Source organism: Camellia sinensis, chromosome 11 (genome assembly GCF_055761805.1).
Source record: "Camellia sinensis isolate YWXY chromosome 11, ASM5576180v1, whole genome shotgun sequence".
Lineage (NCBI taxonomy): Eukaryota > Viridiplantae > Streptophyta > Magnoliopsida > Ericales > Theaceae > Camellia > Camellia sinensis.
This window is the reverse complement of record NC_138971.1, coordinates 170590489-170613617: the sequence shown is the minus strand read 5'-3', so window position 1 is coordinate 170613617 and position 23129 is coordinate 170590489. Positions and strand designations below refer to the sequence as shown.

General features: G+C 31.9%; 1 protein-coding gene and 1 pseudogene across 2 annotated transcripts; one reads left to right on the top strand and one right to left on the bottom strand.

Annotated features, from left to right (window-relative positions):
- Window positions 1–3127: 3127 nt before the first annotated feature.
- LOC114257405 (uncharacterized) lies at window positions 3128–7548 on the top strand (annotated as a pseudogene). The gene is made up of 6 exons (XR_014344654.1): window positions 3128–3223; window positions 3321–3571; window positions 3766–4140; window positions 4233–4357; window positions 4458–4627; window positions 4771–7548. The product of XR_014344654.1 is annotated as an uncharacterized LOC114257405 (transcript).
- A 3404-nt stretch (window positions 7549–10952) lies between these two features.
- LOC114257367 (transcription factor EGL1) lies at window positions 10953–16408 on the bottom strand. Its single transcript, XM_028197131.2, has 8 exons — window positions 15792–16408; window positions 14641–14895; window positions 13659–13755; window positions 13443–13457; window positions 13130–13186; window positions 12250–13032; window positions 11634–12050; window positions 10953–11423 (listed from the first exon to the last, which is right to left on the bottom strand). Exons 1-8 carry the CDS (start codon window positions 15914–15916, stop codon window positions 11352–11354), a joined length of 1821 nt encoding a protein of 606 aa, XP_028052932.2. The 5' UTR covers window positions 15917–16408; the 3' UTR covers window positions 10953–11351.
- Window positions 16409–23129: the final 6721 nt, after the last annotated feature.

Genomic DNA, 23129 nt, shown 5'->3' with positions numbered 1-23129 from the left:
CTTGGGCTTTCTTCAGCCTCTTTGGCTTTGGTTTTGGTTGGGACTGTGATGGCGAAGACTAGACTGTAACGACATTGGGGATGTCGGCTAAAAGGTCATCTGCAACAGCCTTTTTACGACCCATCTCGTCCGCGACGGTGACGGCGACGGCGACAGTGACCTTAGTGCTGAAGTGGATCACTGGAAATGCAGTCGGTGGGTTGGCTGGATCGTAAGCCGACGCTTCAGTGTTTCGGCGTCTTCGGCTATGAGTTCTTCCTATGAGGGCAAGTAGTGGAGCTCAACGTCGGTGTTGACGCTGAAAGGGTGGAATTAGTTGTAGAACAGAAGTTGATGGCTGCTCTGCTGGATCAGATGTGGAGCCTTGATCTGGCCAAGGTAATAAAGTTGTAAGAGAAGTCGTAGCAGAATGAGGGGACTTGCTTTTCTTCGGGACGTCGAAATGATGGATTTGTACGTTGGAATGTAGTTCAGAAGCAGAGGAGCTTTGTGCTGATTAACAGACAAGTCAAACAGCCTCTTGAAGTCCTTGTTGGGGAAGAATGTCTTGCGAAATTCCTTGGGAGGATGAGGAAGGACTGCAAATAAAGAAACAGACATTAGAACATACAAAAGTATCAGAAATAGTAAAAGACTTGAAAGCAAGTAAAGTGACACTTGGCTCTTACCATTTCCCTCTCTGAACACTATTCGGCTTAAAGGGTAGAGGTGAAGGTCATCATTTGGTGGGAACTCCCAGTTGCCCGAGACGATGAAATAATCGTCTCTAGCACCCTTGTTGGAGACTGGGAGGTCGGCGATGAGTTTGTATTCTGTGGATCTCGGCTTAAGGTAATAGATGTAGCCCTTTTCTGACTTCAGGCCACACATTGTATAACAGTATTAGATATTGACTAGGGTTATCCTAGCGTTTTCTCAGCTAGCTAAGGCTATGATACCGTTGATGACTCTGTAAGAGTTAATGGCTAATTACATCGGGTTAAGCTTATAGTAGTAAAGGACTTGGCGGCAGAGGATGTCAAGGGGGAACCTAAGCCTGCACTCAATGAAGGCTACTACTAGGAAGGGCATGGAGTTGTCTTTAGGTATGATGGAGTCCTTCTCCCCAACCAACCTAAGATAAACGTTGGCAGGGATAGAGAACTCTTGCCTAAAGTGCTCTAGCTTAGCAGGAGTGTCTACCCTCCACCTAAGCATACCCATGATGTCGGCTAAGAGGGACAAGGTGTTAGATTTCAGAAGGAAGTGTTTTGCCTAGGTTTGAGTGGACCTCGGCCTAACTCAAAACAGAAACTGGGGCAAGGGTTTTCAAGATCTAAGAGGAATTCGTTTCCATTTTTCCTAAGGATAGGAGTTCTAAAACAAATCCCAAAACCTAAGACTATGAAAACAAGAATTGAAGGCAGGAATCTGGAAAACACAAACAAGAAAATAGAGAAGAATAGTAATTCAGACTCAAGAAAATCAGAAGGGGTTCAAGAACATTGCATAAAATGTAAACGTGCACAAATTGGAGATAGTGGCAATTTACAAAGAACATCAAGCGTATGAACAGTATGTGAGTATGTATGTATACCCAGAAACAGATTGGATAGAGGCAAAATTGCAAGCAAAATAAAATTTACAACGCAGATGAGGATTTGAGAACATGAATAGATTCGCAATAGCAGTGTACAAAAGCTAACAAAATTTGAAATAAGTCAAAGAACTAAAAGGAAGGGAATAGTAACTTACCAAGGAAAATGAGGTCGATGTGGAGTATGCCTTAGTCAGATGGTGGCAGTGAGCGGAGAAGAGCAACAAATGCTTCGCCGGAGGAGGTGAATGGAGTGGTTACAAGAAGCTTGAAGAAGGCAACACTGGAGGATTTGGGAGATAAGTGTTAGAGAGAGAAAGCTTGAGAGAAGACGAAGATATAAAAATGAAAAGGCGTAGAGAGAGAAGTATTTTTTTATCAAAACACGAAAAAACGACAAAATCGCAATTAGTGTGCTTAAGATGACGTGTTTGTCAAGCAGCGCGAGCAGAAGCGGCGCGACCTAATGGCGCGTGTCAGGTACGGTTCAATAGGGAAGAGACACGTGGTGAAAATGATTGAGTTACTGTGCGTGGCAACTCAACGCGTGTAGAAACTCTTTGAGTTCTTGATTTAATGAAGCAGGGACCTCGGCTATGGGGATGATCTTGGCTAAAGAACTTGGAAAAAACTTGGGTCTTGGTTCTAAGGCATTGATGAAAACAGACTACAGGTCTTGGGCGTATGGAGCCGACGAATGATGACCTCAGTAGTGAATGATAAAGCAAACTCAGCCGACGTGCTATAGGTTCAAATAATATAGGTTCCATCACCTCAGGATGCCGAGGTAATAGAACCTAGGGGGCAGTTGTGGGGCATGCTTTTTTTAATAACAACACGTGGCCAAGGTGGCACCGAAGTGCCAGTCGAGGTGCCACGTGTCCTGGTCATGGCACTGAGGTGGTCTCGGCTAGGCCAAGGTTATCTGCGAAGATGCCGGAATCCGAGATAAACAGATAAGCTATAAGAGTCCAAGAATGGAGGAGGACCTTAGCTAGGGTAAGAATAAAGCTCTTAGGGAGTTCATCTTTATCTATTAGAGAGTCCAGGATAAGCATTGGGCCAAAGTCCAAGAGAAGCTAGGCTTCTACAGGGATCAGGTTAGTGTTGATTATAAAACTAACGCACCCTCACAGGTCTAAGGTACGCTTTTTGTATTCTGACAAATGAATTAAGTACTATTTGCTATCTTTGAGAGATAATTGAGTACTGACTTAATCTTCGGAGTACTCCCGGGTGGACGAATCACCGCCGAAGTCTTATCTTTCTGTGACAGGTCGTTCGGGCGCAATCTATTCTGCCGGTGTTCTCTAGCTGAGTACCTGTTTGGCCGTGTGGTCAGAAAATAGCACACACAAGTTGTATGAGGATGTTTCAACAAATGTACACTTAAAGGGAAATACGGTTAAGCTGGAGGAAACGTGTTCAGAAATAAGCTTTAATCCCACTCAAATGGGAAGTGGGTTTTATGGGCAGAAGGCATGTAATATGATTTCATGGCCAAACTAGGTGAATTACGGTTATCTTTCAATTTTAGGAATAGCTTGACATATGTATGCGTTGATAATCTTATTGGTCAACATCATTGCTAGTATAAGTAAATCCAAAAATGATTGTGTAGATAAGAACTGTCTTTGGTCCAATGAGGTATGCACAAGTATGTGGTGTTTGTTATGGTGTGTTTGATGGCTATTGCATATTGGTATTGATATCTACACTTCCATACCAAAACCATTTTGTTTAGGTGACACATTCACCTAAAAGAATGGAAACACTGCAGTATTTCCTCTTTTATGTTTGTGGAGTAACTGTAGGCTGGAAGCTGGAAGATATACTCAATGAAGAAATTGAAGTTATCAAAGGCATGGTCGGGCTTTAAGATCATGTGATTTGTGTATTATCTGGGGGTGTGGATTCCACAGTTGCAGCCTCCCTTGTTCATAAGGCAATTGGAGATGGGCTTCATTGCGTTTTTGTTGACAATCGTTTATTAAGGTAAGAGTGGAACCACTTCCCTATTGCAAGACCTAGAAAGCTAGATTTTTTTTATTAATATCTCGAAAAATACAATTTTTTTTTTTTAATGAAAATGATAGTGCTTCGTCAAATATTAATGCATGTTTGAGACTTCCTTAGCATAATTGTGTTTCTGTCATTTGAATTCTGGTTGTAGTCTTTATTTTCCCTAGGTGCGAGGAAAGAGAGCACATGATGGAAACTTTTGAGCAGGACCTTTAGTTACTCGTTACTTCTGTTGATGCACAGAGCAATTTCTTACTAAGCTGAAAGGTGTGGTAGATCCAGAGATGAAAAGGAAAATTATTGGAAAGGAGTTCATCTGCATCTTTGATGCTTTTGCTCAAGATTTGGAGCATAAATTAGGAAGAAAACCTGCTTACTTGGTCCAAGGAACTTTATGTCCAGATGTGATTGAATCTTGCCCAACCCCTGGAAGTGGAAGAACACACTCCCACACAATCAAGAGCCATCACAATGTTGGAGGCCTTCCAAATGACATGAAATTGAAGCTCATTGAACCACTTAAACTCTTATTTAAGGATGAGGTTTTTGCTTACATTTCTTTGCAAACTTTATATATACTTTTCTATGATTCACTGTTGTGTCGATTCCTTTTTTATTTTGTTTTCTCTCAAAGGTTTGTGAAATGGGGAGGATTTTGGATGTTCCTACGACATTTCTTAAACGCCACCCTTTCACTTGGCTCGACCTTGCAGTACGAGTTTTGGGTGACGTCACTATGCCTTGGAAATCCTCCGCCAGGTGGATGGAATTTTTGTGCATGGAATATGACTCTTGGCTATCTTGGTTCATCCTTTTGTATTCTTAATGAGTACTCTATTTTCTTTTTGATATCTGCCAGGTGGATGAGATCTTTATTCAGTCAATCAAGGATGTTGGCATTTATGATTCTATATGGCAAGCTTTTGCGGTGTTTTTGCCATCTATTGGAGTTCAAGGAGATCAAACAACACATTCTCATGTTGTTTCCCTTAGGACTGTTACAAGTCAAGATGGAATGATTGCGGACTGGTGAGAATGATTATTTTTGACACAAAAGTTGGAAGCATCCTCCATTTTTATGCCAACCAAGATATGAAATTGAAAAAGTTAAACATATTGAGCTTTTAGTATCCTCACTCTGGCTTTCTGGCAATGATTTTGGCACCAGATAGCTTGATAGAAGTGGGAAACTGAGGGATCAAAGAGCACTTGTTTGCTTGGATTGTTTGAAGTTCAGAGAGGATAACAATGGAGGTAAGTTTTAGAAACTAGTATTGTGAAAGATATTGCTAGATTAGAACCTTAAAAAACAAGTGCTTATATTGATGAAATGTATTTCTTAATGTTTTAATTTATACAATATTCAGCTCCCTTTTCGTCCATAATTGGTTAATTACATAGATTAAAAAAAAATGAAATTGCGACATATCTTTTATATTGATGAAATGTATTTCTTATTTATTTCTTTTCAAAACATCGACACTAATTTTGGTCACTTGGATAATTATATTAAAATTGTGAGACTTGTTACATTTTCTTCGAACCTTAAGGGATGGTTATTGTAATTAATTATTTTTTTTAATATGATGTGTTTATATGTAAGGATAGTTGACTCACATTAATAAATATGTGTGAAACTTATTATTTGCATTAGTAGTATAAAAAAAAATAGTCATTTACATACAAGTCCCATTTTGTGAACTTATAATTCATTAAGTCTTAAATAAAATTATTTGTTCCTTCAAGTCCCATTAATTTTTAATAGACCAATTTATCTTTCCAAACCAATTTGGGAATCAGATGGTCCTCGATTTCAATTTCGAGTATGATGAGCAAAGTATTCCCCAAAAGAGTACAAAGATATATATAAAGTGGGTTGGAGAGAGAGAGAGAGAGAGAGAGAGAGTGGTTGGGAAGGAGAAAGAGTTAACGGTTAACAGAAAGGAAAAGAAAGGGCGACCGATTTGGGTTCACTTTGATTGGATGCTCTGTTCTTTGTGGGGATGCGTCTCTTTCACAAAACAACGGGAATATCTTCCTGAGTCATCCACTTTCTCTTCACCTCCTTTTTGGACGGTTGGTTGTTTGGTTGGTGAGGAAAACTTGTTGAATTATTAAAGAAAATAATAAAATTTAAGAGAAAGATACTCTCTCGAGTCTTTCTTTACATAGAAAATTACATAGAATAGCGTGAATGGAGAATGAGATTCTCCTATGCTAATGGGCGGGCTGGGGCAAGGCTAGTTTGTAGTATCTAATCCCTTTCTGTCTCGTATCATATTGAGGCCAATACAAATTAAAAACATAACTCGTCAGAGCTATACGTTCAATAAATTTTGTGTTAATTATAAAATTGGAATTGAGAATTGAGAATATTTTCAGTTTATAATATTCTCAATTTTAATTATGAAAAAAAAAAATTCAATTCAGCAATCTAATGTGTCAAGTTCATAGAATTATCTTTCTTTTCAATCCCATACTTTTCTCAGAAACTAAACAGATTGTGATCAAGCAAGAAGAGAATACATACCTCTTAGTTCATACTAGGAAAAAAATTGAGAAATTTCTTAATTTTGAAAATTGAGAACATTCTCAGTTTTGAAATTGAGAACATTCTCAGTTTTGGGATTAAAGGGCAAAACGTCTTTTTACCTATAAATAGGACTTATTGATTCAAAAACTTTTTGACAGGACCTAAGATACCAACAAATATGTAGACAGAACTTTTTGGTAATTAATCCAAAAAAATATTGATAAAAAATTATTCTACATATAATATTTATTGAATGATTTTTTTTCCTTATAAAATAGTTCATCAAATAAGTTGTGTTTTTTTCTGAAAATAAAGACAATAAGAAAAACAAAAAACACAATTAAATAGAGAAATTTGGATATAAAGAAATAATTTTCGCTTTTAATTGGGTCACACCTTATATTTAAAAAAAAAATGTAGATAAAATGTCTCTAGTTGTGGTTGCTTCACCTGCCTGATCAAAATAATAGGCAAACTTCACTTTACCCCCTCTGGTTTAGGCCATGTACGGATTACTCTCCTGACGTTCGAATATCACCACATAACTTCTTTCTGGTTGATGGAGTAAAGTGCACAGTTAACACTGTTAACATCAGAAGTAAAAAAACTATTTTTTCCTTGTATATATAATCTTTGTTTAGCATTTCTCATTTAACAGTTGTGCATTTAAGAAGAGTAAGATAGAAAACTTAGGGTCTCAATCTTTTAAATTAGGATTTTGATTTAACAAATTAATTTAAACAACATAATTTTTATCAAAAATTAATTAACGTTCAATTTGCCTTCAAATTTAAAGTTGAAACCAATTATTTACCTTTTTTTTTTAGTTGGAATTTAGTGAGTATTACACAATAAATTGCGAAATTGTTTCTGCCAATATATATGTATATATATATAAATATATGTGTAGTGGTGTAATTTGAAACAAACCAATTAATTAATCAATTCATCAATCAAACAAACCAATTAAATTAACACACAAATATTACATACAAATTTGTGAATTCGGACACTGTTTCTTCACCATCATCTATTTGAATTCGAACACTGATTCTTCATCATTATCTGCGTTCATTGTCGTTCGTCACCGCTGTTTGTGACCTCCATCGCTGCCGATCTACCGATTTGACCACCACCACCACCGACGACGAAGCTGCGACGGCACTGAATCACCGTGTCGGCACCAGAAATACAAGGCCATCTTTACCACTACTCTCTCTCTCTCTCTCTCTCTCTCTCATATGGTTGTAATGTAATGAGGTTTTGTGTCTTGCATTTGGACTTCTAACTTGGTGGAATCGTTGTTGGGATTTTTTTTTTATTGTTTAATTTTTGGGATTTGGATCTGGGATGTGGTAGAACTGGATTTGAGATTTCGATCTATGGTAAACTCATCTTAAACTTGTGTTCTTCTTCATACAGTCATTTTTCTAGATTGATTGATTTCTTTTCAGACATAAAAATGTTTGTGTTGAAATTAAAACATTGAAGGAGCTATTTTTCTCTTCGTTTTGTTTGCTTTGTTCATCTCTCTGATGGAGGAGGCTACCACTTGAAAAACTTTATTTTTTAAAAAAAATCATCTATCATCTTTTCATTTTAGGTAATTGTTTGACACAGGAATATTGGCAGAAAGGATTTAACAAACCTGTTCGATTAGATCTCTTGAGTTTGTAATTTTACTCTTTTTTTTCCCCCTTTTGGGTAGAGGTTTTCAGATCTGGGTCTTGAAAAATAAAAGAAGAAAGGCTGCTTTGGAAATTAGTGATGAAGATGAGGGCATTTTAGTCATTTAATTTGAATGAAAAATCATCTTTTCATGCCCAATTGCACATTACTCACGTGTACTACACAGCTTGTTAGAATAGATGGAAAAGTTAACTATGTACTTTACTCCATCAACCACAAGGGAGTTGTGTGGTAATATTCGAACGTCATGGGATAATCCGCGCATGGCCTAAACCATAGGGGTAAAGTAAAGTTTGCCCCAAAATAATTTTCTTAGGTTTAGGATAAAATAGATAGAAAATGAAGGAAAAAGAAAAAATAATAATTTTTATGAGTTTGTTTAATTTGAAAGTAGTGGAAAGTAGAATTAAATTAATTTTCTTATATAACATATATTAGCATTGTATCTTATTTTTAATTTCTTTCAAAAAAATACAAGAAAAATTAAATGTGTGAGTTATCTATAATTAAATTTTTAAATTTTTCTATCTTTTTCTTATAAAATTTTCAAATTAATCAAATATTTGCAGAATTTTTTTTTTTTTCTTTCTATTTCACTTCATTTTCTTTCACTTTCACTTCCACTTTCTATCAAATTTTCTTTCTAATCAAAGGGAGTCTTAGAAAATGAATGGTTTTCCCAGAAAATTTGAGCTTTGATTGAACATGAAACTAAAAACATAACAAATTGAATTCAAATTCAAAGAGTTAGGTTAATGGGCACCAATTAGCCTAATCCATTCATAATTATAAGCACTAAGAGAGATCCACCTAAGAAAATCTTAAGTAACAGCGATAAAACAAAAATGCTTTATTTCATTTCAATTAATCAACAATATAACAGGACACATGATAGCTATATATAAGAGAGACTATTGATTCAAAATGTTAAAGTTAATTCTTGCCTTTTGAATAAAAAATTAGGCCTCTGTTTGGCAAGTTGGTTCTTGGGCTTTTTTGGCTATTTTAGCCATAAAAGACAAAATAGGCTATTTTAGCCATAACAAACAAAACATCACATCCAACTTATAATCATTACATTCTTCTCTCACAAAAAAACTCAAAAAAGCCAAAAAGCCAAAAAACCCTTCCCAAACCAAGCTTTTAAGCCCAGGCTAAAATAGCCAAAAAAGCTAAAAAGCCAAAAAGCCAACCCACTTCCCAAACGGAGGCTAGGTAACCTTTCTCACACTGGATCCAAAAATTCCAAATGGCTCATCTTCTTTTTTCAAGAGAAAATATTTTTTACAAAAAAATAGTTTTTCTATATTTTGTTGCATTTTTTAAACTTAAATACTAATAGTGGTGATGAGACGATGGAGGAGGTGACGATCGTGTGGTAATAATATTGGTAAAATTTTAGTTTAGGATATGTTTTTTATTTTTTAAACGTGAGAATTATTTTTTATCAAAATAAATATATTTTTTATTGACTAGAAAAAAAAAATTTATAGTATTAAATGTTAGAAAATACAAAAACCGTAACAAACAGAACATATAAGTGAAAATATTTTCAAAGTCTAATCGAATCTCTATAACTAAAATTTTAATTAATTGCTTACATTTGACAATATGTTTTTTGTTATTTAAAAGTGAAAATTATTTTTTACCCAAATAAATATATTTTTGGGCGAATTATACTAATAGTCCATATAGTTTGGGATTCATGTTACATTGGTTCCTAATTTTTCAATTGTGACATATTTGACTCTGAATTTTAAATCTTGTTTCTAAATAAGGACAATTGAAGATACCATTACTTAATTTCAAGGGTAAAATCATAAATTTGATAACTATAAACTAATTTGATAAAAATAAATATCAAAAAATATTTTTAAATTTTTAAAAATTATTTCTACTTACCAAAGATAAAATTGTGTAAAATTGATAAATCTTTTAGACATTTATTTATTTATTTATTTTACCAAATTAATTTTTATTATATGTTTGGATACTGACCGTGTAATGGGTAGTTGTTAAACTTTTAATGTATAATCAATATATTTAATATATGAAATATTTTTAGCTTTAGGTTTTTTTGATTTAATGGATTGGTTTAATAATGATATCAAAGTTGTCATATTTGATTTTTGGATAAATAAAAACTAATTTAATGAAAATAAAAACAATCACCCATTACATGATTATCATTCAAACACATAATAAAAATTAATTTGGTAGATAAATAAATAAATAAATGTCTAAAAGATTTATCAATTTTATATAATTTTATCTTTAATGGGTAAAAATAATTTTTAAAAAGTCAAAAATATTTTTTGACATTTATTTTTGTCAAATTAATTTATATTTTATCAAATTGACATTTTTGCCCTTGAAAAATCCAATGGTATCATCAATTGTCTTTATTTGGAATAAGATTCAAAATTCATGGTTAAATGTGTCACAATTGAAAAATCAATGACCAAAATGACACAAACCCCAAATTATAAGGACCGTTTGTGTAATTCACCCTATATTTTTTATTGATTACAAAAAAATAAATAAATAAATCGTCATATTAAACATCAAAATAAATAAATAAATAAACAAAATAAATAAGTGAAAATATTTTCAAAGTCTAATCGCATCTCCATAACTAAAATTTTAATTAATTGCTTACATTTACAATTTGTTTGGCTTTTCTTATTTAGTGGTTACATTTGTAAGATTTTATTTTTATTTAAAAAATAAAAAATAAAAAATTTGATTTTCACCTTAAGGTGAAAAATGGGCTGAAAAATACTTTATATCCAAATTAACTTAATTTCTATTAACAACAAAAAAAACTTTTTTTTTCCAATCATACCAAATGTAAAAAATACCAAAGACATTTCCACTAAAACAAACAGCGCGGAGCATAGAATACAACTATACAATTTAGTTTTTGAATTGATCAATGACTAAAAAGATTACCCTTTTATGTATATCAGATTTGCTATTGAAGTTCCATCATTTTCTGTTTTCGTTTTTTAAAAAATACAAACTTGTTTAGCGAACTGTTTTTAAAATAAATTTCTTTTAACAAACCACTTTCTAAGAAAACCTCCAAAAAATTGCTTTCAAATTTTCAAACACATTTTTTTGGCACAAAAATTAATCGATAACGGGGCTCAGTTAACCATTTATCAGAAAATTTTGCCTGATGGAGTGAATGGTCAAGATCTCTACAAGAATAGTACTTAATGCTACAAATTAGAGATGATCAAATTTATGCTACAAACACAATGGAAAATAATATACAAGCCCATAATATAGATCAATTTTCTAGACCCAATGATGTATAAATGATATGATTAGTTGATAAATAGAGAAGATATGAGAAAGAGTATTGCCTTTAATATCCTAATTGATTGCCACATCATTGGGTTTGAAAATTGAGTCTAATTTTTAATCTTGAATAGCAATGCTTTGTTACAATAACTGAAGCTGTTGGTTGCAGCAGTTTCAAAGAACTCAAAACAAACCATGATTGTCAGTCTGAGAATATGATCTTCAATTCTTTTGAACCAATCTCTGAAGTGTTTGTCTGATCATTCCTGTTGATACAATTTTGGATCCCTTGAACTGCAATTTGAACACAAGTCACAGTTAAAAAGTGTTTCTAGAAACAAAAAAGAATAATAATATTCTCAAACAACAAAAAAGAAGAAAAATAAGGCAACCGCCAAAGCTTGACTTTACTAAACAAGCAAGAAAAGTCCTTTCTATCTTACTAGCAAAGCGCGTTAGAGAAAAATAGAAAGTTGAAATAAGAAGTCGATCACGAGGTCAAACCTTAGATTTGATAGTTAAGGAGAGAATCCCATCGATGTTGGTTGATTGAACTGAGTGAGAATCCAAGTGAAGGCGGCTTATTGCATCCACAATTTCTAGCAGCACGAACTCCCTCCAAGGACATCTAATCTCAATCACGACATCCTTCTCAATCGTACTGACAGTAACATTATCTGTCAATTTATCTTTCAGTAGCACCCGGTTGATCTCAGTTTCCATTTCATTGATGTCACTAGCTTTCCTCTTGTTCTTCGAGGCCTTCTTTCTGTTACCAATGTGGTCGTTTCCATTGTTATCCGATGTCCACTCTGCACTGTCTTGGCGCTTAGCCACCATGCAAGATTCCAACTCTTCAACCCTTCTCTTGAGCTCTTCTAGGTGTTCTATTGTGTGGTCGAGTATGGACACTTTATCAACCTGCATAATCAAAGTCAAAACCTCTAGTGGTATGTTTCTTGAATCAAATACATGTTGGGACCAGGTTTTTAAATATAAGCTGATATGTATCTGAATTTTGAACTTCTGATACTGATATTTATCAATATCGGCCAATATGTGACAGTATCGCTACTGTTATTTAAAACTATAGTTGGGATGGGGCTATAGACTGAACTACCTTGTTAGTAGAAGGGACCAACGATCCAAGAACCAAAAATCTTTCCTTTATTTTTTCCCTTCGTCTCCTCTCTGCCAATACGTGGCTTGAATTAATGTCATCAACCTGCGGTATCCATAGTCCATCTCCTCTCCCATTATCTTCTCTAGAATCAAGCAAACAATCACCATGCATTCGAGCAACTTCAAAGAGTATTTTCTTTACCAATCTTTGTGGAGTTCCAATTTTAGGCATCTGAATACCTGCGAAACCTCCTTTCTTCCAGCTAACAAAGCTTGATTCTTGATTGTAGTTTTGAAAGTGCGGTCCCAATATCAGCTGGTGGGAGCTCTTCAGAAGTGTCGAAACAATGCTTTGGTAGTGGATTTCATCGATTTGAATATCTGATGAACTCATTTTCATTGGATTGTCTTCGTGTCGTTCGATCAAACAATCACCATTTTCCTTCAAAATAGGGCTGACCTTTTCAGGGTTAATCAAGGTTTGAGATATACAGTCACTGGAACTCGTGGAATTGTTGGCACAGTTGCTGATTTCATCATTTAGACCTTCAATCATAAATAATTCCTCGGCCTGTTGATGAAGTCTGGTCCTGTTTGAGCTACTATTGGGAGAACAAACTTCCATTACTCCAAGAATTTCCTGGTCAAGCTTGGCGTAGACACAGTCTTTGTTGTACTGTGCATTTCCTGAAACAGACCTAGATGTTTTGGAAACAACTGAGAACGGAATCTTCAAGAAGGACGTTAAAACGTGCTGAATGAGACTGGGGTCTTCCACAATCTTCAAAAAAATAAATAAACAAAAATTTACATCAGAGGAATATGGCTCGGAATTAGATGCAAAAAGTACTAAAGAGAAGTCTACAAAATCAATTTACCAGCTCGGTTACGCCCAGCTCGATGACACCTCCCAAATATGGGAAGCATACCACAGTCTGCAAGTCAAAAACAGGATATCGAAAAATATTAAATTTAGTTTTCATAAAGACGTGTTCGTATATACATGGGTTTTGTGTCCTGCATTTGGTAAATCGAGTAAAATGGAAATTTAGTTTTAGTAAAATTGGTGTATTGCTTAATGATTTCATGTTTGTACATCAGAACATTCGCTAATATGGAGTCTTCTCAGTATGTTCACATAGTAATAGACTGTGTTTGGGCCCAAGATTAAATTAAAACAAAAAAAGGTACCTGAATAGATGCACTCTGCTTAGGATAGTCCGCAAAAATCCAGCAGTTGAACCAGAAAACACACACAGAACAATTCAGTTTATGCAGTTAGTTTGAGCATTATATAGATTAGATATTCCATGGAAAAAGGAACTTTTCTCAGATTTTAATTAACATTCTGTTTGTTTGAGCGGAAAACATTTTCTAAAAGAAGGCTGCCAAGAAACACGAAGTTACCATCGCCAGAAGAGAGCGACAGAATACTTTGCTATCTGCAAAAGGAGCGTTACATAGCCAGATGGGTTGATTGTTCGCCAAAGTTCTTCCTGGCAAACTGGGGAAAGACGGGTGAACACACAAGAATAACCAAATGAGACTTTGCAAAAGTTAAAAACTACAAATTGTTACTAAAAGTCTCAAGCCCCAATCATGCAATTGCATTGGTACAGCAGGAAGGAGTCATGGCCCCGTTTATTTTGGGGCGTAATGAATGGAAAGGGATTAGGATGGAGGTAGGGTTATTTAGTGTTGTGGTTGTTTGTAGAGTTAGGGAAGGGAGTAGGATGGAGGTTGGTAGGGGGATTGGGATGGAGGAGGTGGAGGTAGAGGTGGAGGTGGAGGTGGTATTAAAAAAATAATGAAGGGATTAGAAATTTTTTTATTTTATACATATTGGGAATTTTTTTTAAACATTAATATTTAATTTTTTATATTTTTTTATTTGTTTTATTATTTTAATAAAAATAATTTAACAATTCTTACACTAATAACTATCATCAAAACAAGCACAATTTTACTTAACTCCTTTATTATCGATACCCTCACTATAAATCTCTTTTATTCTACTTCTGAAAACAAACATAGCCTGTATGTTTGCAACATGGATGGTTTATGCGCAAATCCTAGATGACAATGATGTAGAATAGGTGGGTAGAAGAGTTCCTATAGCAGTTGGATCCACAAAACCCCAAATTTAACGCAATTCCGAGCTTGTTGGCCGGAAATTACATATATGCCCTTGGTGGCATTTGCTCTGACGCTGGTGCTACGTCAGATAATAAACAAACAAAATAGATCCAAATGAAGAGGGTAAACTAACTCCTATCATGTCCATCCAATCCAATGATCACTTAGTGCAGCACCGACACGAGGAGGGGTTTTTCTAGAGAAGCTTTAGACTGTCTTGAAAATTTTAAAAACGAGCGAAAAGGGAAATTACCATTGGCCGATATTGAACATGAATGACATGCAAACCAAGTAATACCACTCTGTATCGGTGAGGTCTTCGGGGGATAATGCAGCTGAAGGCCTTCTGGCCTGTGGCCAGTTTTCATCTGCTGCAAGCGACTCATAAAGTTCTCTCAATTGGTCACTCCTCAGCAACCCCATTCGGTCCGCGTTAAATTCTAGGGCTTGAACGGTTCTTCGGGTCTTAATATCTCCATTGTAGTACCCATCACCCCATTCCAATACCCTACAAAAACAATTTACAGTCAATAACAAGAAGAAACTAGAATATACTAATAAGATGGGTATGAGAGACTGCAATTGTGCTTATATTCAAAAATTCAAAACTTGAAAGAATGGTGACAAATAAAAATAATCTTAATTCTACCTTAAAAGCAATTAAATAAATTAAGTTATGAGAAGAGAACATTGCAAACATGAAAAATCTCCTGACGGTGAATTGCATTCTCTCAGCAGATTAAGAGTAAGAGAACAATACACCAAATTCTATAAGCAGAGGAAAAAATTTTCTTGAAATTTTACGGAAGATTTTAATGTTTTCTCAAATTTTCAAAAACTGTTCTCACACAAGAATAAAAAAACTAAAAATAAAAATAAAAAAAAGGGGTGATTTCGTACCCTTTTTTTTTTGTTTTTTCTTCCAAAAACACACCCAAAAAAAAAATTTCCAAACAGGGGCGGCTCTGTTTGATTGAGTTTTCCTAACTTTTTTGTTTTATATATATATATATATATAAAAAAAAAAGAAGCTAGTTTGACAGAAAATAAATACCAAAATAGATATTCTTAAAATTTCAAAAATTATTTTCATACCAACAAAGAGAAAATGGTATGAAAATATGAGTGTTCTATTTTCTCATTTCTTTTCACCGAGTTGGTTTTAAATTTTTTATTTTTTGCTTTTTTGGAAACAGCCAAACAGAGTTGCTATGAATTAAGCCTATATGTAGTTAGGGATATTAGCTAAAAAGAAAAAGGAAAAAAATGCTAAAACTTTTTTAAATCACCCATTGCAGATAAATTTAGAAACAAAGAGAAGGAAAATTTGTCTGAAAATGATGAACATTAAAGAAAACACAAGAAAATAAATTTACAGAAGAGAAGAGAAGAAAAGTTGAATACCCTGGATGCCTTGATGAAATGGACCAGAATACTGCATAGCTCCACTGAATATTTCTAACAGCAAAAGCAAGCTGTTTTCTCAGGTTTTCTGGCACTCCCCACTGATTATGGTGCCCAGAAGCCATTCTCTCTCTCTCCTCCTCCTCCTCCTCCTCTCTCTCTCTCTCTCCCTCTACATATATGTGTGTGTGAGTAGAATCATGAAAGAAATCCCACCAATCAATCAGATCCCAGAATATGTTGGAACTTGGACGTGAGTTATATCATTGATTTTTTAGAAGAGTGGTGTTGATTTTGCTCAAGTTTGATTGGTTTTCTGAGCAACCAAACAGAGCTCATAACCAGTAGTTGGGCTCTTTGGCTTGGAGTTGAGAATGCCAAAGCTAGGAGGTGGGGGCAAATTTAAGTAGGTGTTTCTGGGCTGCTAGTTGAAGCTAGGAAAAGCAAGAGAAGACAATAAAGATTTAAATATATTATTTCTAGTTGTGTATAGAATCAGAGCAATCACTCAAAAGAAAAAGAAACATCTATATATGTATATACAATTCACAATAATAGTAAATTTCAGTTCTTGGGAAAAAATTATATGATGTAAGCTTTTTTCATGTGAATTTAATGTTGTAACTTTTTATTGGGATTAATCTCTCAAAAGTGCAATAAGGGCTAGTTTAGTGTAATTTTTTAAGGCCAATTGTATTTCAATTGGACTGTAAAAGTATAATTGCACAGAAAAGGACTTGCATCATACATGAGAAATTTGCACCTCATGAAAATGATTTTTTTTCCCCCACTATCTCACTCATTTGAGATTTTTCAAAATTTTTGTGCACCATGCAATATTGTCTATTTAGTGCTTCAAGCTAATTATGTAACAAATTTTTTTATGTTAAGTTACATTTACTATGTAAACAATACTTTCCCATACTTTGAGAATATTTAATCAATTTTTTTTATGATTTTAAAAATTAATTATCAAAAAATAAGAAGCACAAACTAAAAAAATATATATTTTTAACTTTTCAATAATCAATTTTTTCAAACTGAAAGATTGGCAGGTGAAGAAACATAAATTCATGTCAAATGAACAATGGAAGATTTTATGAAATGAAACTTTGTATTTTCTTTTAAATTATGGGGGCGGAAAAAGTTGTGGCTTTTTTGGCCAATAAATCTGAAACACTAGGGCCTACATTAAAAACTACAGAAATCACTTTCTAGTGAAAGGTGAGTTCATATTCATAGAATGATTAAATTAGGATATCAAATTTTGGATAGTTGTGTATTTAAAAGTCTTGTTTAACAAATTTTTTTACTAATTTTAAAATTATTTAAATATTTTTACTCATTTCTAAAATATTTTTCACTTCAATTTGAATGATAAACAATGCTAAGGTAAAGATCATGAGAATATTTTTTAAAAATATTTTTAATCGTCTCATTTATTTTTAAAATATTTTTCATTACAGTAAGCATTTGAAATCTAAAATTTTGTAGTTTTAAGTAGTGTTTTGTTCGATATAATGATTTTACACATGTATGATTCTAAATTGGTGAATGGTAATTATATTTTCAATATAAGTTTATTTAATTTTTATTTATTGAACTATGCAAAAGAATAATGAATATTATTAAAAAATGAAGATTTCATTCCAACCTTATTTTAATGAGTCAAGCACTCCCCACATTATTAATGAATATTTGCACTCAAAAAGATTAAATAATAAAAACCCATAAAACAAAACTGGGGAAAAAAAAAAGAGAGCAGTATTTAAGTTTTTTTTTTGGTTGAATGCTATGCCACATTTGTTCATCACATTTGAGAGTTGTTTTGATAAGAGAGAGAGAGAGAGAGAGAGAGAGAGAGGGGGGGGGGGGGGAGGGGGAGAGAGATGGGTTGGCAAGTAGCAGAAATAATAGGAGCAAAAAGTGCCAAAAATAATTATTAGACTTGTCCCCTAGTATTAATATATATATTAACAAAAAAAAACTGATATGCTATAGAAAACTGTTCAAAATTAAATGTATAATGTAAATTTAGACTTTATAGTTTTAATTTTATCAATTTTATTTTAAACTTTATGTAATATATATTAATTTAATCTAATTGATAATGCTTAATACCTAGATTGAAAATTAAGTGCCAAAATAATTTATTAATTTTTCTTAAAATGATGGAGAGATTTGCTTTTAATTTGAAATGATATATTTTGCATAGATCATTTTATTTTTATTTTTTATTTAATTTTAATAAATATTATTAATTAGATTAAATTAAAATATTGTTAAAAATAAAAGTGAAAATTTAATACAAGTAACAGAAAAAATAATAACAAAAATACAAAAAAAAATTATTACACTTGTCCCCTATTGTACTATAATGTAATGTTTTAACAAAAGAATGCTATCTTCCAAAAATATTACACAGTAATTGATTAGATTGAATTAAAATAATGTTAAAAACAAAAGTTAAAATTTAATACAAGTAACAGAAAAAATAATAACAAAAAATACAAAAAAATTCATTACACTTGTCCCCTATTGTACTATAATGTAATGTTTTAACAAAAGAATGCTATCTACCAAAAATATTACACGCGTAATTGATTAGATTAAATTAAAATAATGTTAAAAATAAAAGTCAAAATTTAATACAAGTAACAGAAAAAATAATAACAAAAAATACAAAAAAAAATATTACACCTGTCCCCTTTTGTACTATAACGTAATGTTTTAACAAAAGAATGCTATCTACCAAAATATTTCACACGTAATTGATTAGATTAAATTAAAATAATGTTAAAAATAAAAGTCAAAATTTAATACAAGTAACAGAAAAAATAACAACAACAATACAGAAAAATTTATTACACTTGTCCCCTCTTGTACTATAAGGTAATGTTTCAACAAAATAATGCTATCTACCAAAAATATTACACACGTAATTGATTGGATTAAATTAAAATAATGTTAAAATAAAAGTCCAAATTTAATTCAAGTAACAGGAAAAATAATAACAAAAAATACAGAAAAATTTATTACACTTGTCCCCTATTGTACTATAAGGTAATGTTTCAACAAAATAATGCTATCTACCAAAAATATTACACACGTAATTGATTAGATTAAATTAAAATAATGTTAAAATAAAAGTCAAAATTTGATGCATAACTAAAAATACAAAAAAAATTATTATTGTACTATAACGTAATGTTTTAACAAAAGAATGCTTCTACCAAAAATATTACACATGTAATTGTCAGGGCTAGCTTTGACATCTTGCAGGTGAAAGTGAATTTTTAATATGAGATCTTTCATATATTTTTATAAAAAAAATTGATCAAATGATCATGTATTTAAATTTTGATCATATATATAATTTTTTTAATTTATTTAAATATATAACAAAATTTACAATAAACAAAAAAAATAAAATAATTCAAGCTAAAATACTAAATAAAAAGTAAACAAACTGTACAAAAATGCTAATCTAATTTTCATAATTCAACTTATTAAGTGCTCATTTGGCAATGATTTTTTTAGTTGGCTTTTTGATTTTTTGACTTTTTTAGTCGTTTGGTATTATTGTTTGGCTTTTTGGACTTTTTAGCTTTGGAATTGTGTTTTTTTTTTTTTTTTTGTCTCTTTGCTTATTTTGTCTTTTTGTATTTTTTTGACTTTTTTTTTTGTCCTTTTGTGATTTTTTAGTCCAAAATATTTACCAAACAACCTAAATCATTTTCAATGGTTTAAATTGCTAATACATCCTTTCTTTTTTGTGACATTGTTAATCGAAAAATAAAATTGAATCAATTTTAAATTTGAAAAGTTTGTTTTTCCAATGGTTTAAATTGCTAATACATCCTTTCTTTTTTGTGACATAGTTAATCGAAAATAAAATTGAATCAATTTTAAATTTGAAAAGTTTGTTTTCCCAAAAACAAATGTAGCTGATATAATAATGAATCGTGTTCTATACACAATCTATACGTTTGAGAAATAACCATCCATTAATTTAAAATAATTCACCATATTAATCGACTTTTTTGTTTTTGTCAATAAAAACAATCATCCATTTGTTTTAAATAATTCACCACAACAATCAATTATTAGTTTTGAATTTTCACCAAACTTTGTTGGGACTTTTCAAATTTAGATAAAAAAAAAAATTGTGAACTAATATAATAGCCAAAAAAAAAAAAAAATCAGAGTTTTTTTTCACTCAATTGTTAGGGGCCCAAAGCAATGGTTTTGCCCGCTTTGAGCCAAAGCCGGCCCCGGTAATTGTTCAAAAAAGTTTAACGTATAGTGTAAATTTAAATTTAAAGTAAATTAAATTGATTTTTCAAAAGTTTGAAGAAAAGATAATACGTCTCACAATTTGAACAACAAAGGATGGTCAGTATAATTTACTCTTAAATTTATTTCATTTTTGGTTTCCTTTTAAGAATTTGATTTTTAATTTAAAACCTATTTAGTGAAAAAATTGAAATATTAAAAAATACTCATCATTTTTATATAATGTTCTCTAAATTTAGTGTGAATTATTTTTAAAATTTGAAAATATTTTTTTGGTTTTATTTTTGTCAACTAATTTCTATTTTTTCAAACAATTCAATAGAAAAATTCTTTAAAATGAAACTAACCAGGATGATTGTGACTTAATCACATACACATTTAAAATAAATTTGATTTATACATTTCAAACACTACTGCTAAAATAATGTATAATTTAAAGGGTAAATTATCAATAGACTCTAATAGTTTGACTTAATTCCCATCAAATCATATTGAAAATAAGTCCCAATAAAATCGTTCATGCTCCAGATTATTTTGGTAATAGATTAAAATATCCAAAAAGTCATTGCAGAGAAATCATTCATTCTCTCTATTATTTTGTACGTATTTTAACTAAAATAGTCAATTTCTAAAATAATTTTTAGTTTAACAACTTTTGCAATTAAAATTAGTTTTTTTTACAAGAAATGTAATTAAAATTAGTTCATTTTACAACAAATGTGTATGCCAAATGATGTTTTTGTTTTTTTGTTTTTTAATAACAAAACTAATTGTTTTAGCCTATAGAAGCCACATGAGCGCTGGTGTAATGAGCGTAACAAAGTTTGAGAACCTGTTTAGTAGTAGGCCATATAGTAAAAAAGTTTTAAAAAATTATTAAAATGTTAAAAATATAATTAAAAAAAAGTAAAAATTCTTTTTCATTTTTCCTAAATTTTATACATTTTTTTTTATGTAAAAACCAAAAAAATTAATCTTGAAATAATAATTTTATTTATCTCATATTTTAATTAAAATTTTAAAAAATTATTAAAAAATCACTTCTCAAGCTAATCGTGTAATGTGGAAGGAAAATGAGTGAGAGGACTAATTAGTGCTATCACTAATGATGTGGCAGTGGGTCTCACCAGGAATGATTTGATGTTCTGCACGAATTGAAAGAGAAGAACAAGATGCTGTTTATACTCTTATCAATACAATTATCACCCATTTTATTGGCCAAGCTTCCAGTATATCTGATCGTAATAGGGAACTATTAATGAAACTCAGATGCCCATCTTTATCCCATTTTCGATGGTATAAAGATGTTTTCCTGATGAAAGTTATGCAAAGAGCTGATGGTAGTGCTGACCATTGGAAAGCTAAATTCCTCGATGGACTTCCAACCCTCTTTGCTGAACGAGTCCGTAAGAAATTACGAGATCATCATCGCTCTATCAATATCCCTTATTACCAGTATACTTATGGCCAACTCATCAGTTTGGTCACTTCTGAAGGTCTTGCACTTTGTAATGACCTCAAACTCCAGCAACAACTTAAACACCAGCATATTACAGGAAGAAAAGAATTAAGAGAATTTTGTGAACAATTTGCTTATGATCCTCCAATCCAATATCCCCATAAGCAACGAAAACACAAAAATTATTCCAAACCTTATAAAAAACATAGAAAGTATTCTAAAACTAGAATCCAGTCACAACCTCAGACTTCTAAACCTAGATATAAATCTAAGTCTAAAAGAAAGTCTTTTCAGAAGGACAAATCCAGTATTAAATGCTATAAATGCGGACAGATAGGTCACTATGCTAATAAATGTCGAGTTAAGATTCAATCTAAACTTAATGAATTAGCATTAGATGATGATGTACAACAAAAAATATTACAGTTAATATCTGATTCCAGTTCATCATCAGGTCCTTCTGATAATGAACTAGCCGCCATTTATACAGATAGTTCAGATCCAGAATCTGATGACAATCCAGAAGATAGACTCTGTCCTTGTAAATCTTCAGTAAACCAAGTTTCTGATGAAGCCAATTATTGGAAAGCTATAGTTGAAATGAATGGACTTAATATTGGTCCCAGTATTAATGTCCTCACTGATTCAGAGCAAAATCTTTTAGAGATTGCTGATAGCATCAAAGATCCAGCCACCAAACTAAAATTTCTTGAAATGTGCTATAATCAGAAGAAAGAAGAAGTGCTTCCTCCTAAGCATTGTAGCATGAAAGAAGTTTTTAACCGTAGTCAATTAATAACTTCCAGTACAGAAAAATCCATTACAGTTCAAGAACTAAAAATGGAAATTAATGCATTAAAAGTAGAAATAAAACATCTACAGACTTCAAATCTCATGGTTCAGTCACAGATCAAACAGATCAATAACCAATTACAGGATAAAACAAAAAATGAAGTACAAGATCCAGATTATTTAATGTTATTAAATAGAGTAACATTTCAGAAATGGTATATTCGTATCACTTTCATGATTCAACCAGATTATATTATTCGCGATGCAATTGCTTTGGTTGATAGTGGTGCAGATATGAATTGCATACAAGAAGGCATGGTCCCCACCAAGTATTTTCAGAAAACTAGCCAGTCACTAACCAGTGCCAGTGGTAATAGTTTGTATATTGATTACAAACTTCCAGAAGTTCTAATTTGTAATCAAGGATTATGTTTAAAAACCTCTTTTGTTTTAATTAAAAATATGGCACAAAATATAATTCTTGGTACTCCTTTCCTGAATCTTTTAATGCCTATTACCAAAATCGACACAATAGGTATTCATACAACTCTTGATAATCAAAACATTGTTTTTGAATTTATCACCTCTCCTTGTACAAAAGAATTAGATCAAATTACTGATTTAGTTTCTTCAAAACAAAACCAAATAAATTTTCTTCAAAAAGAAGTTAGTTTTTTAACTACAGAACAAAGATTACAACAATCCTCTTTTCAACAAAAGATTAAACTACTTGAAAAGGAATTCCAGGAAGAAATTTGCAGTGATGTTCCAAATGTTTTTTGGGATCGCAA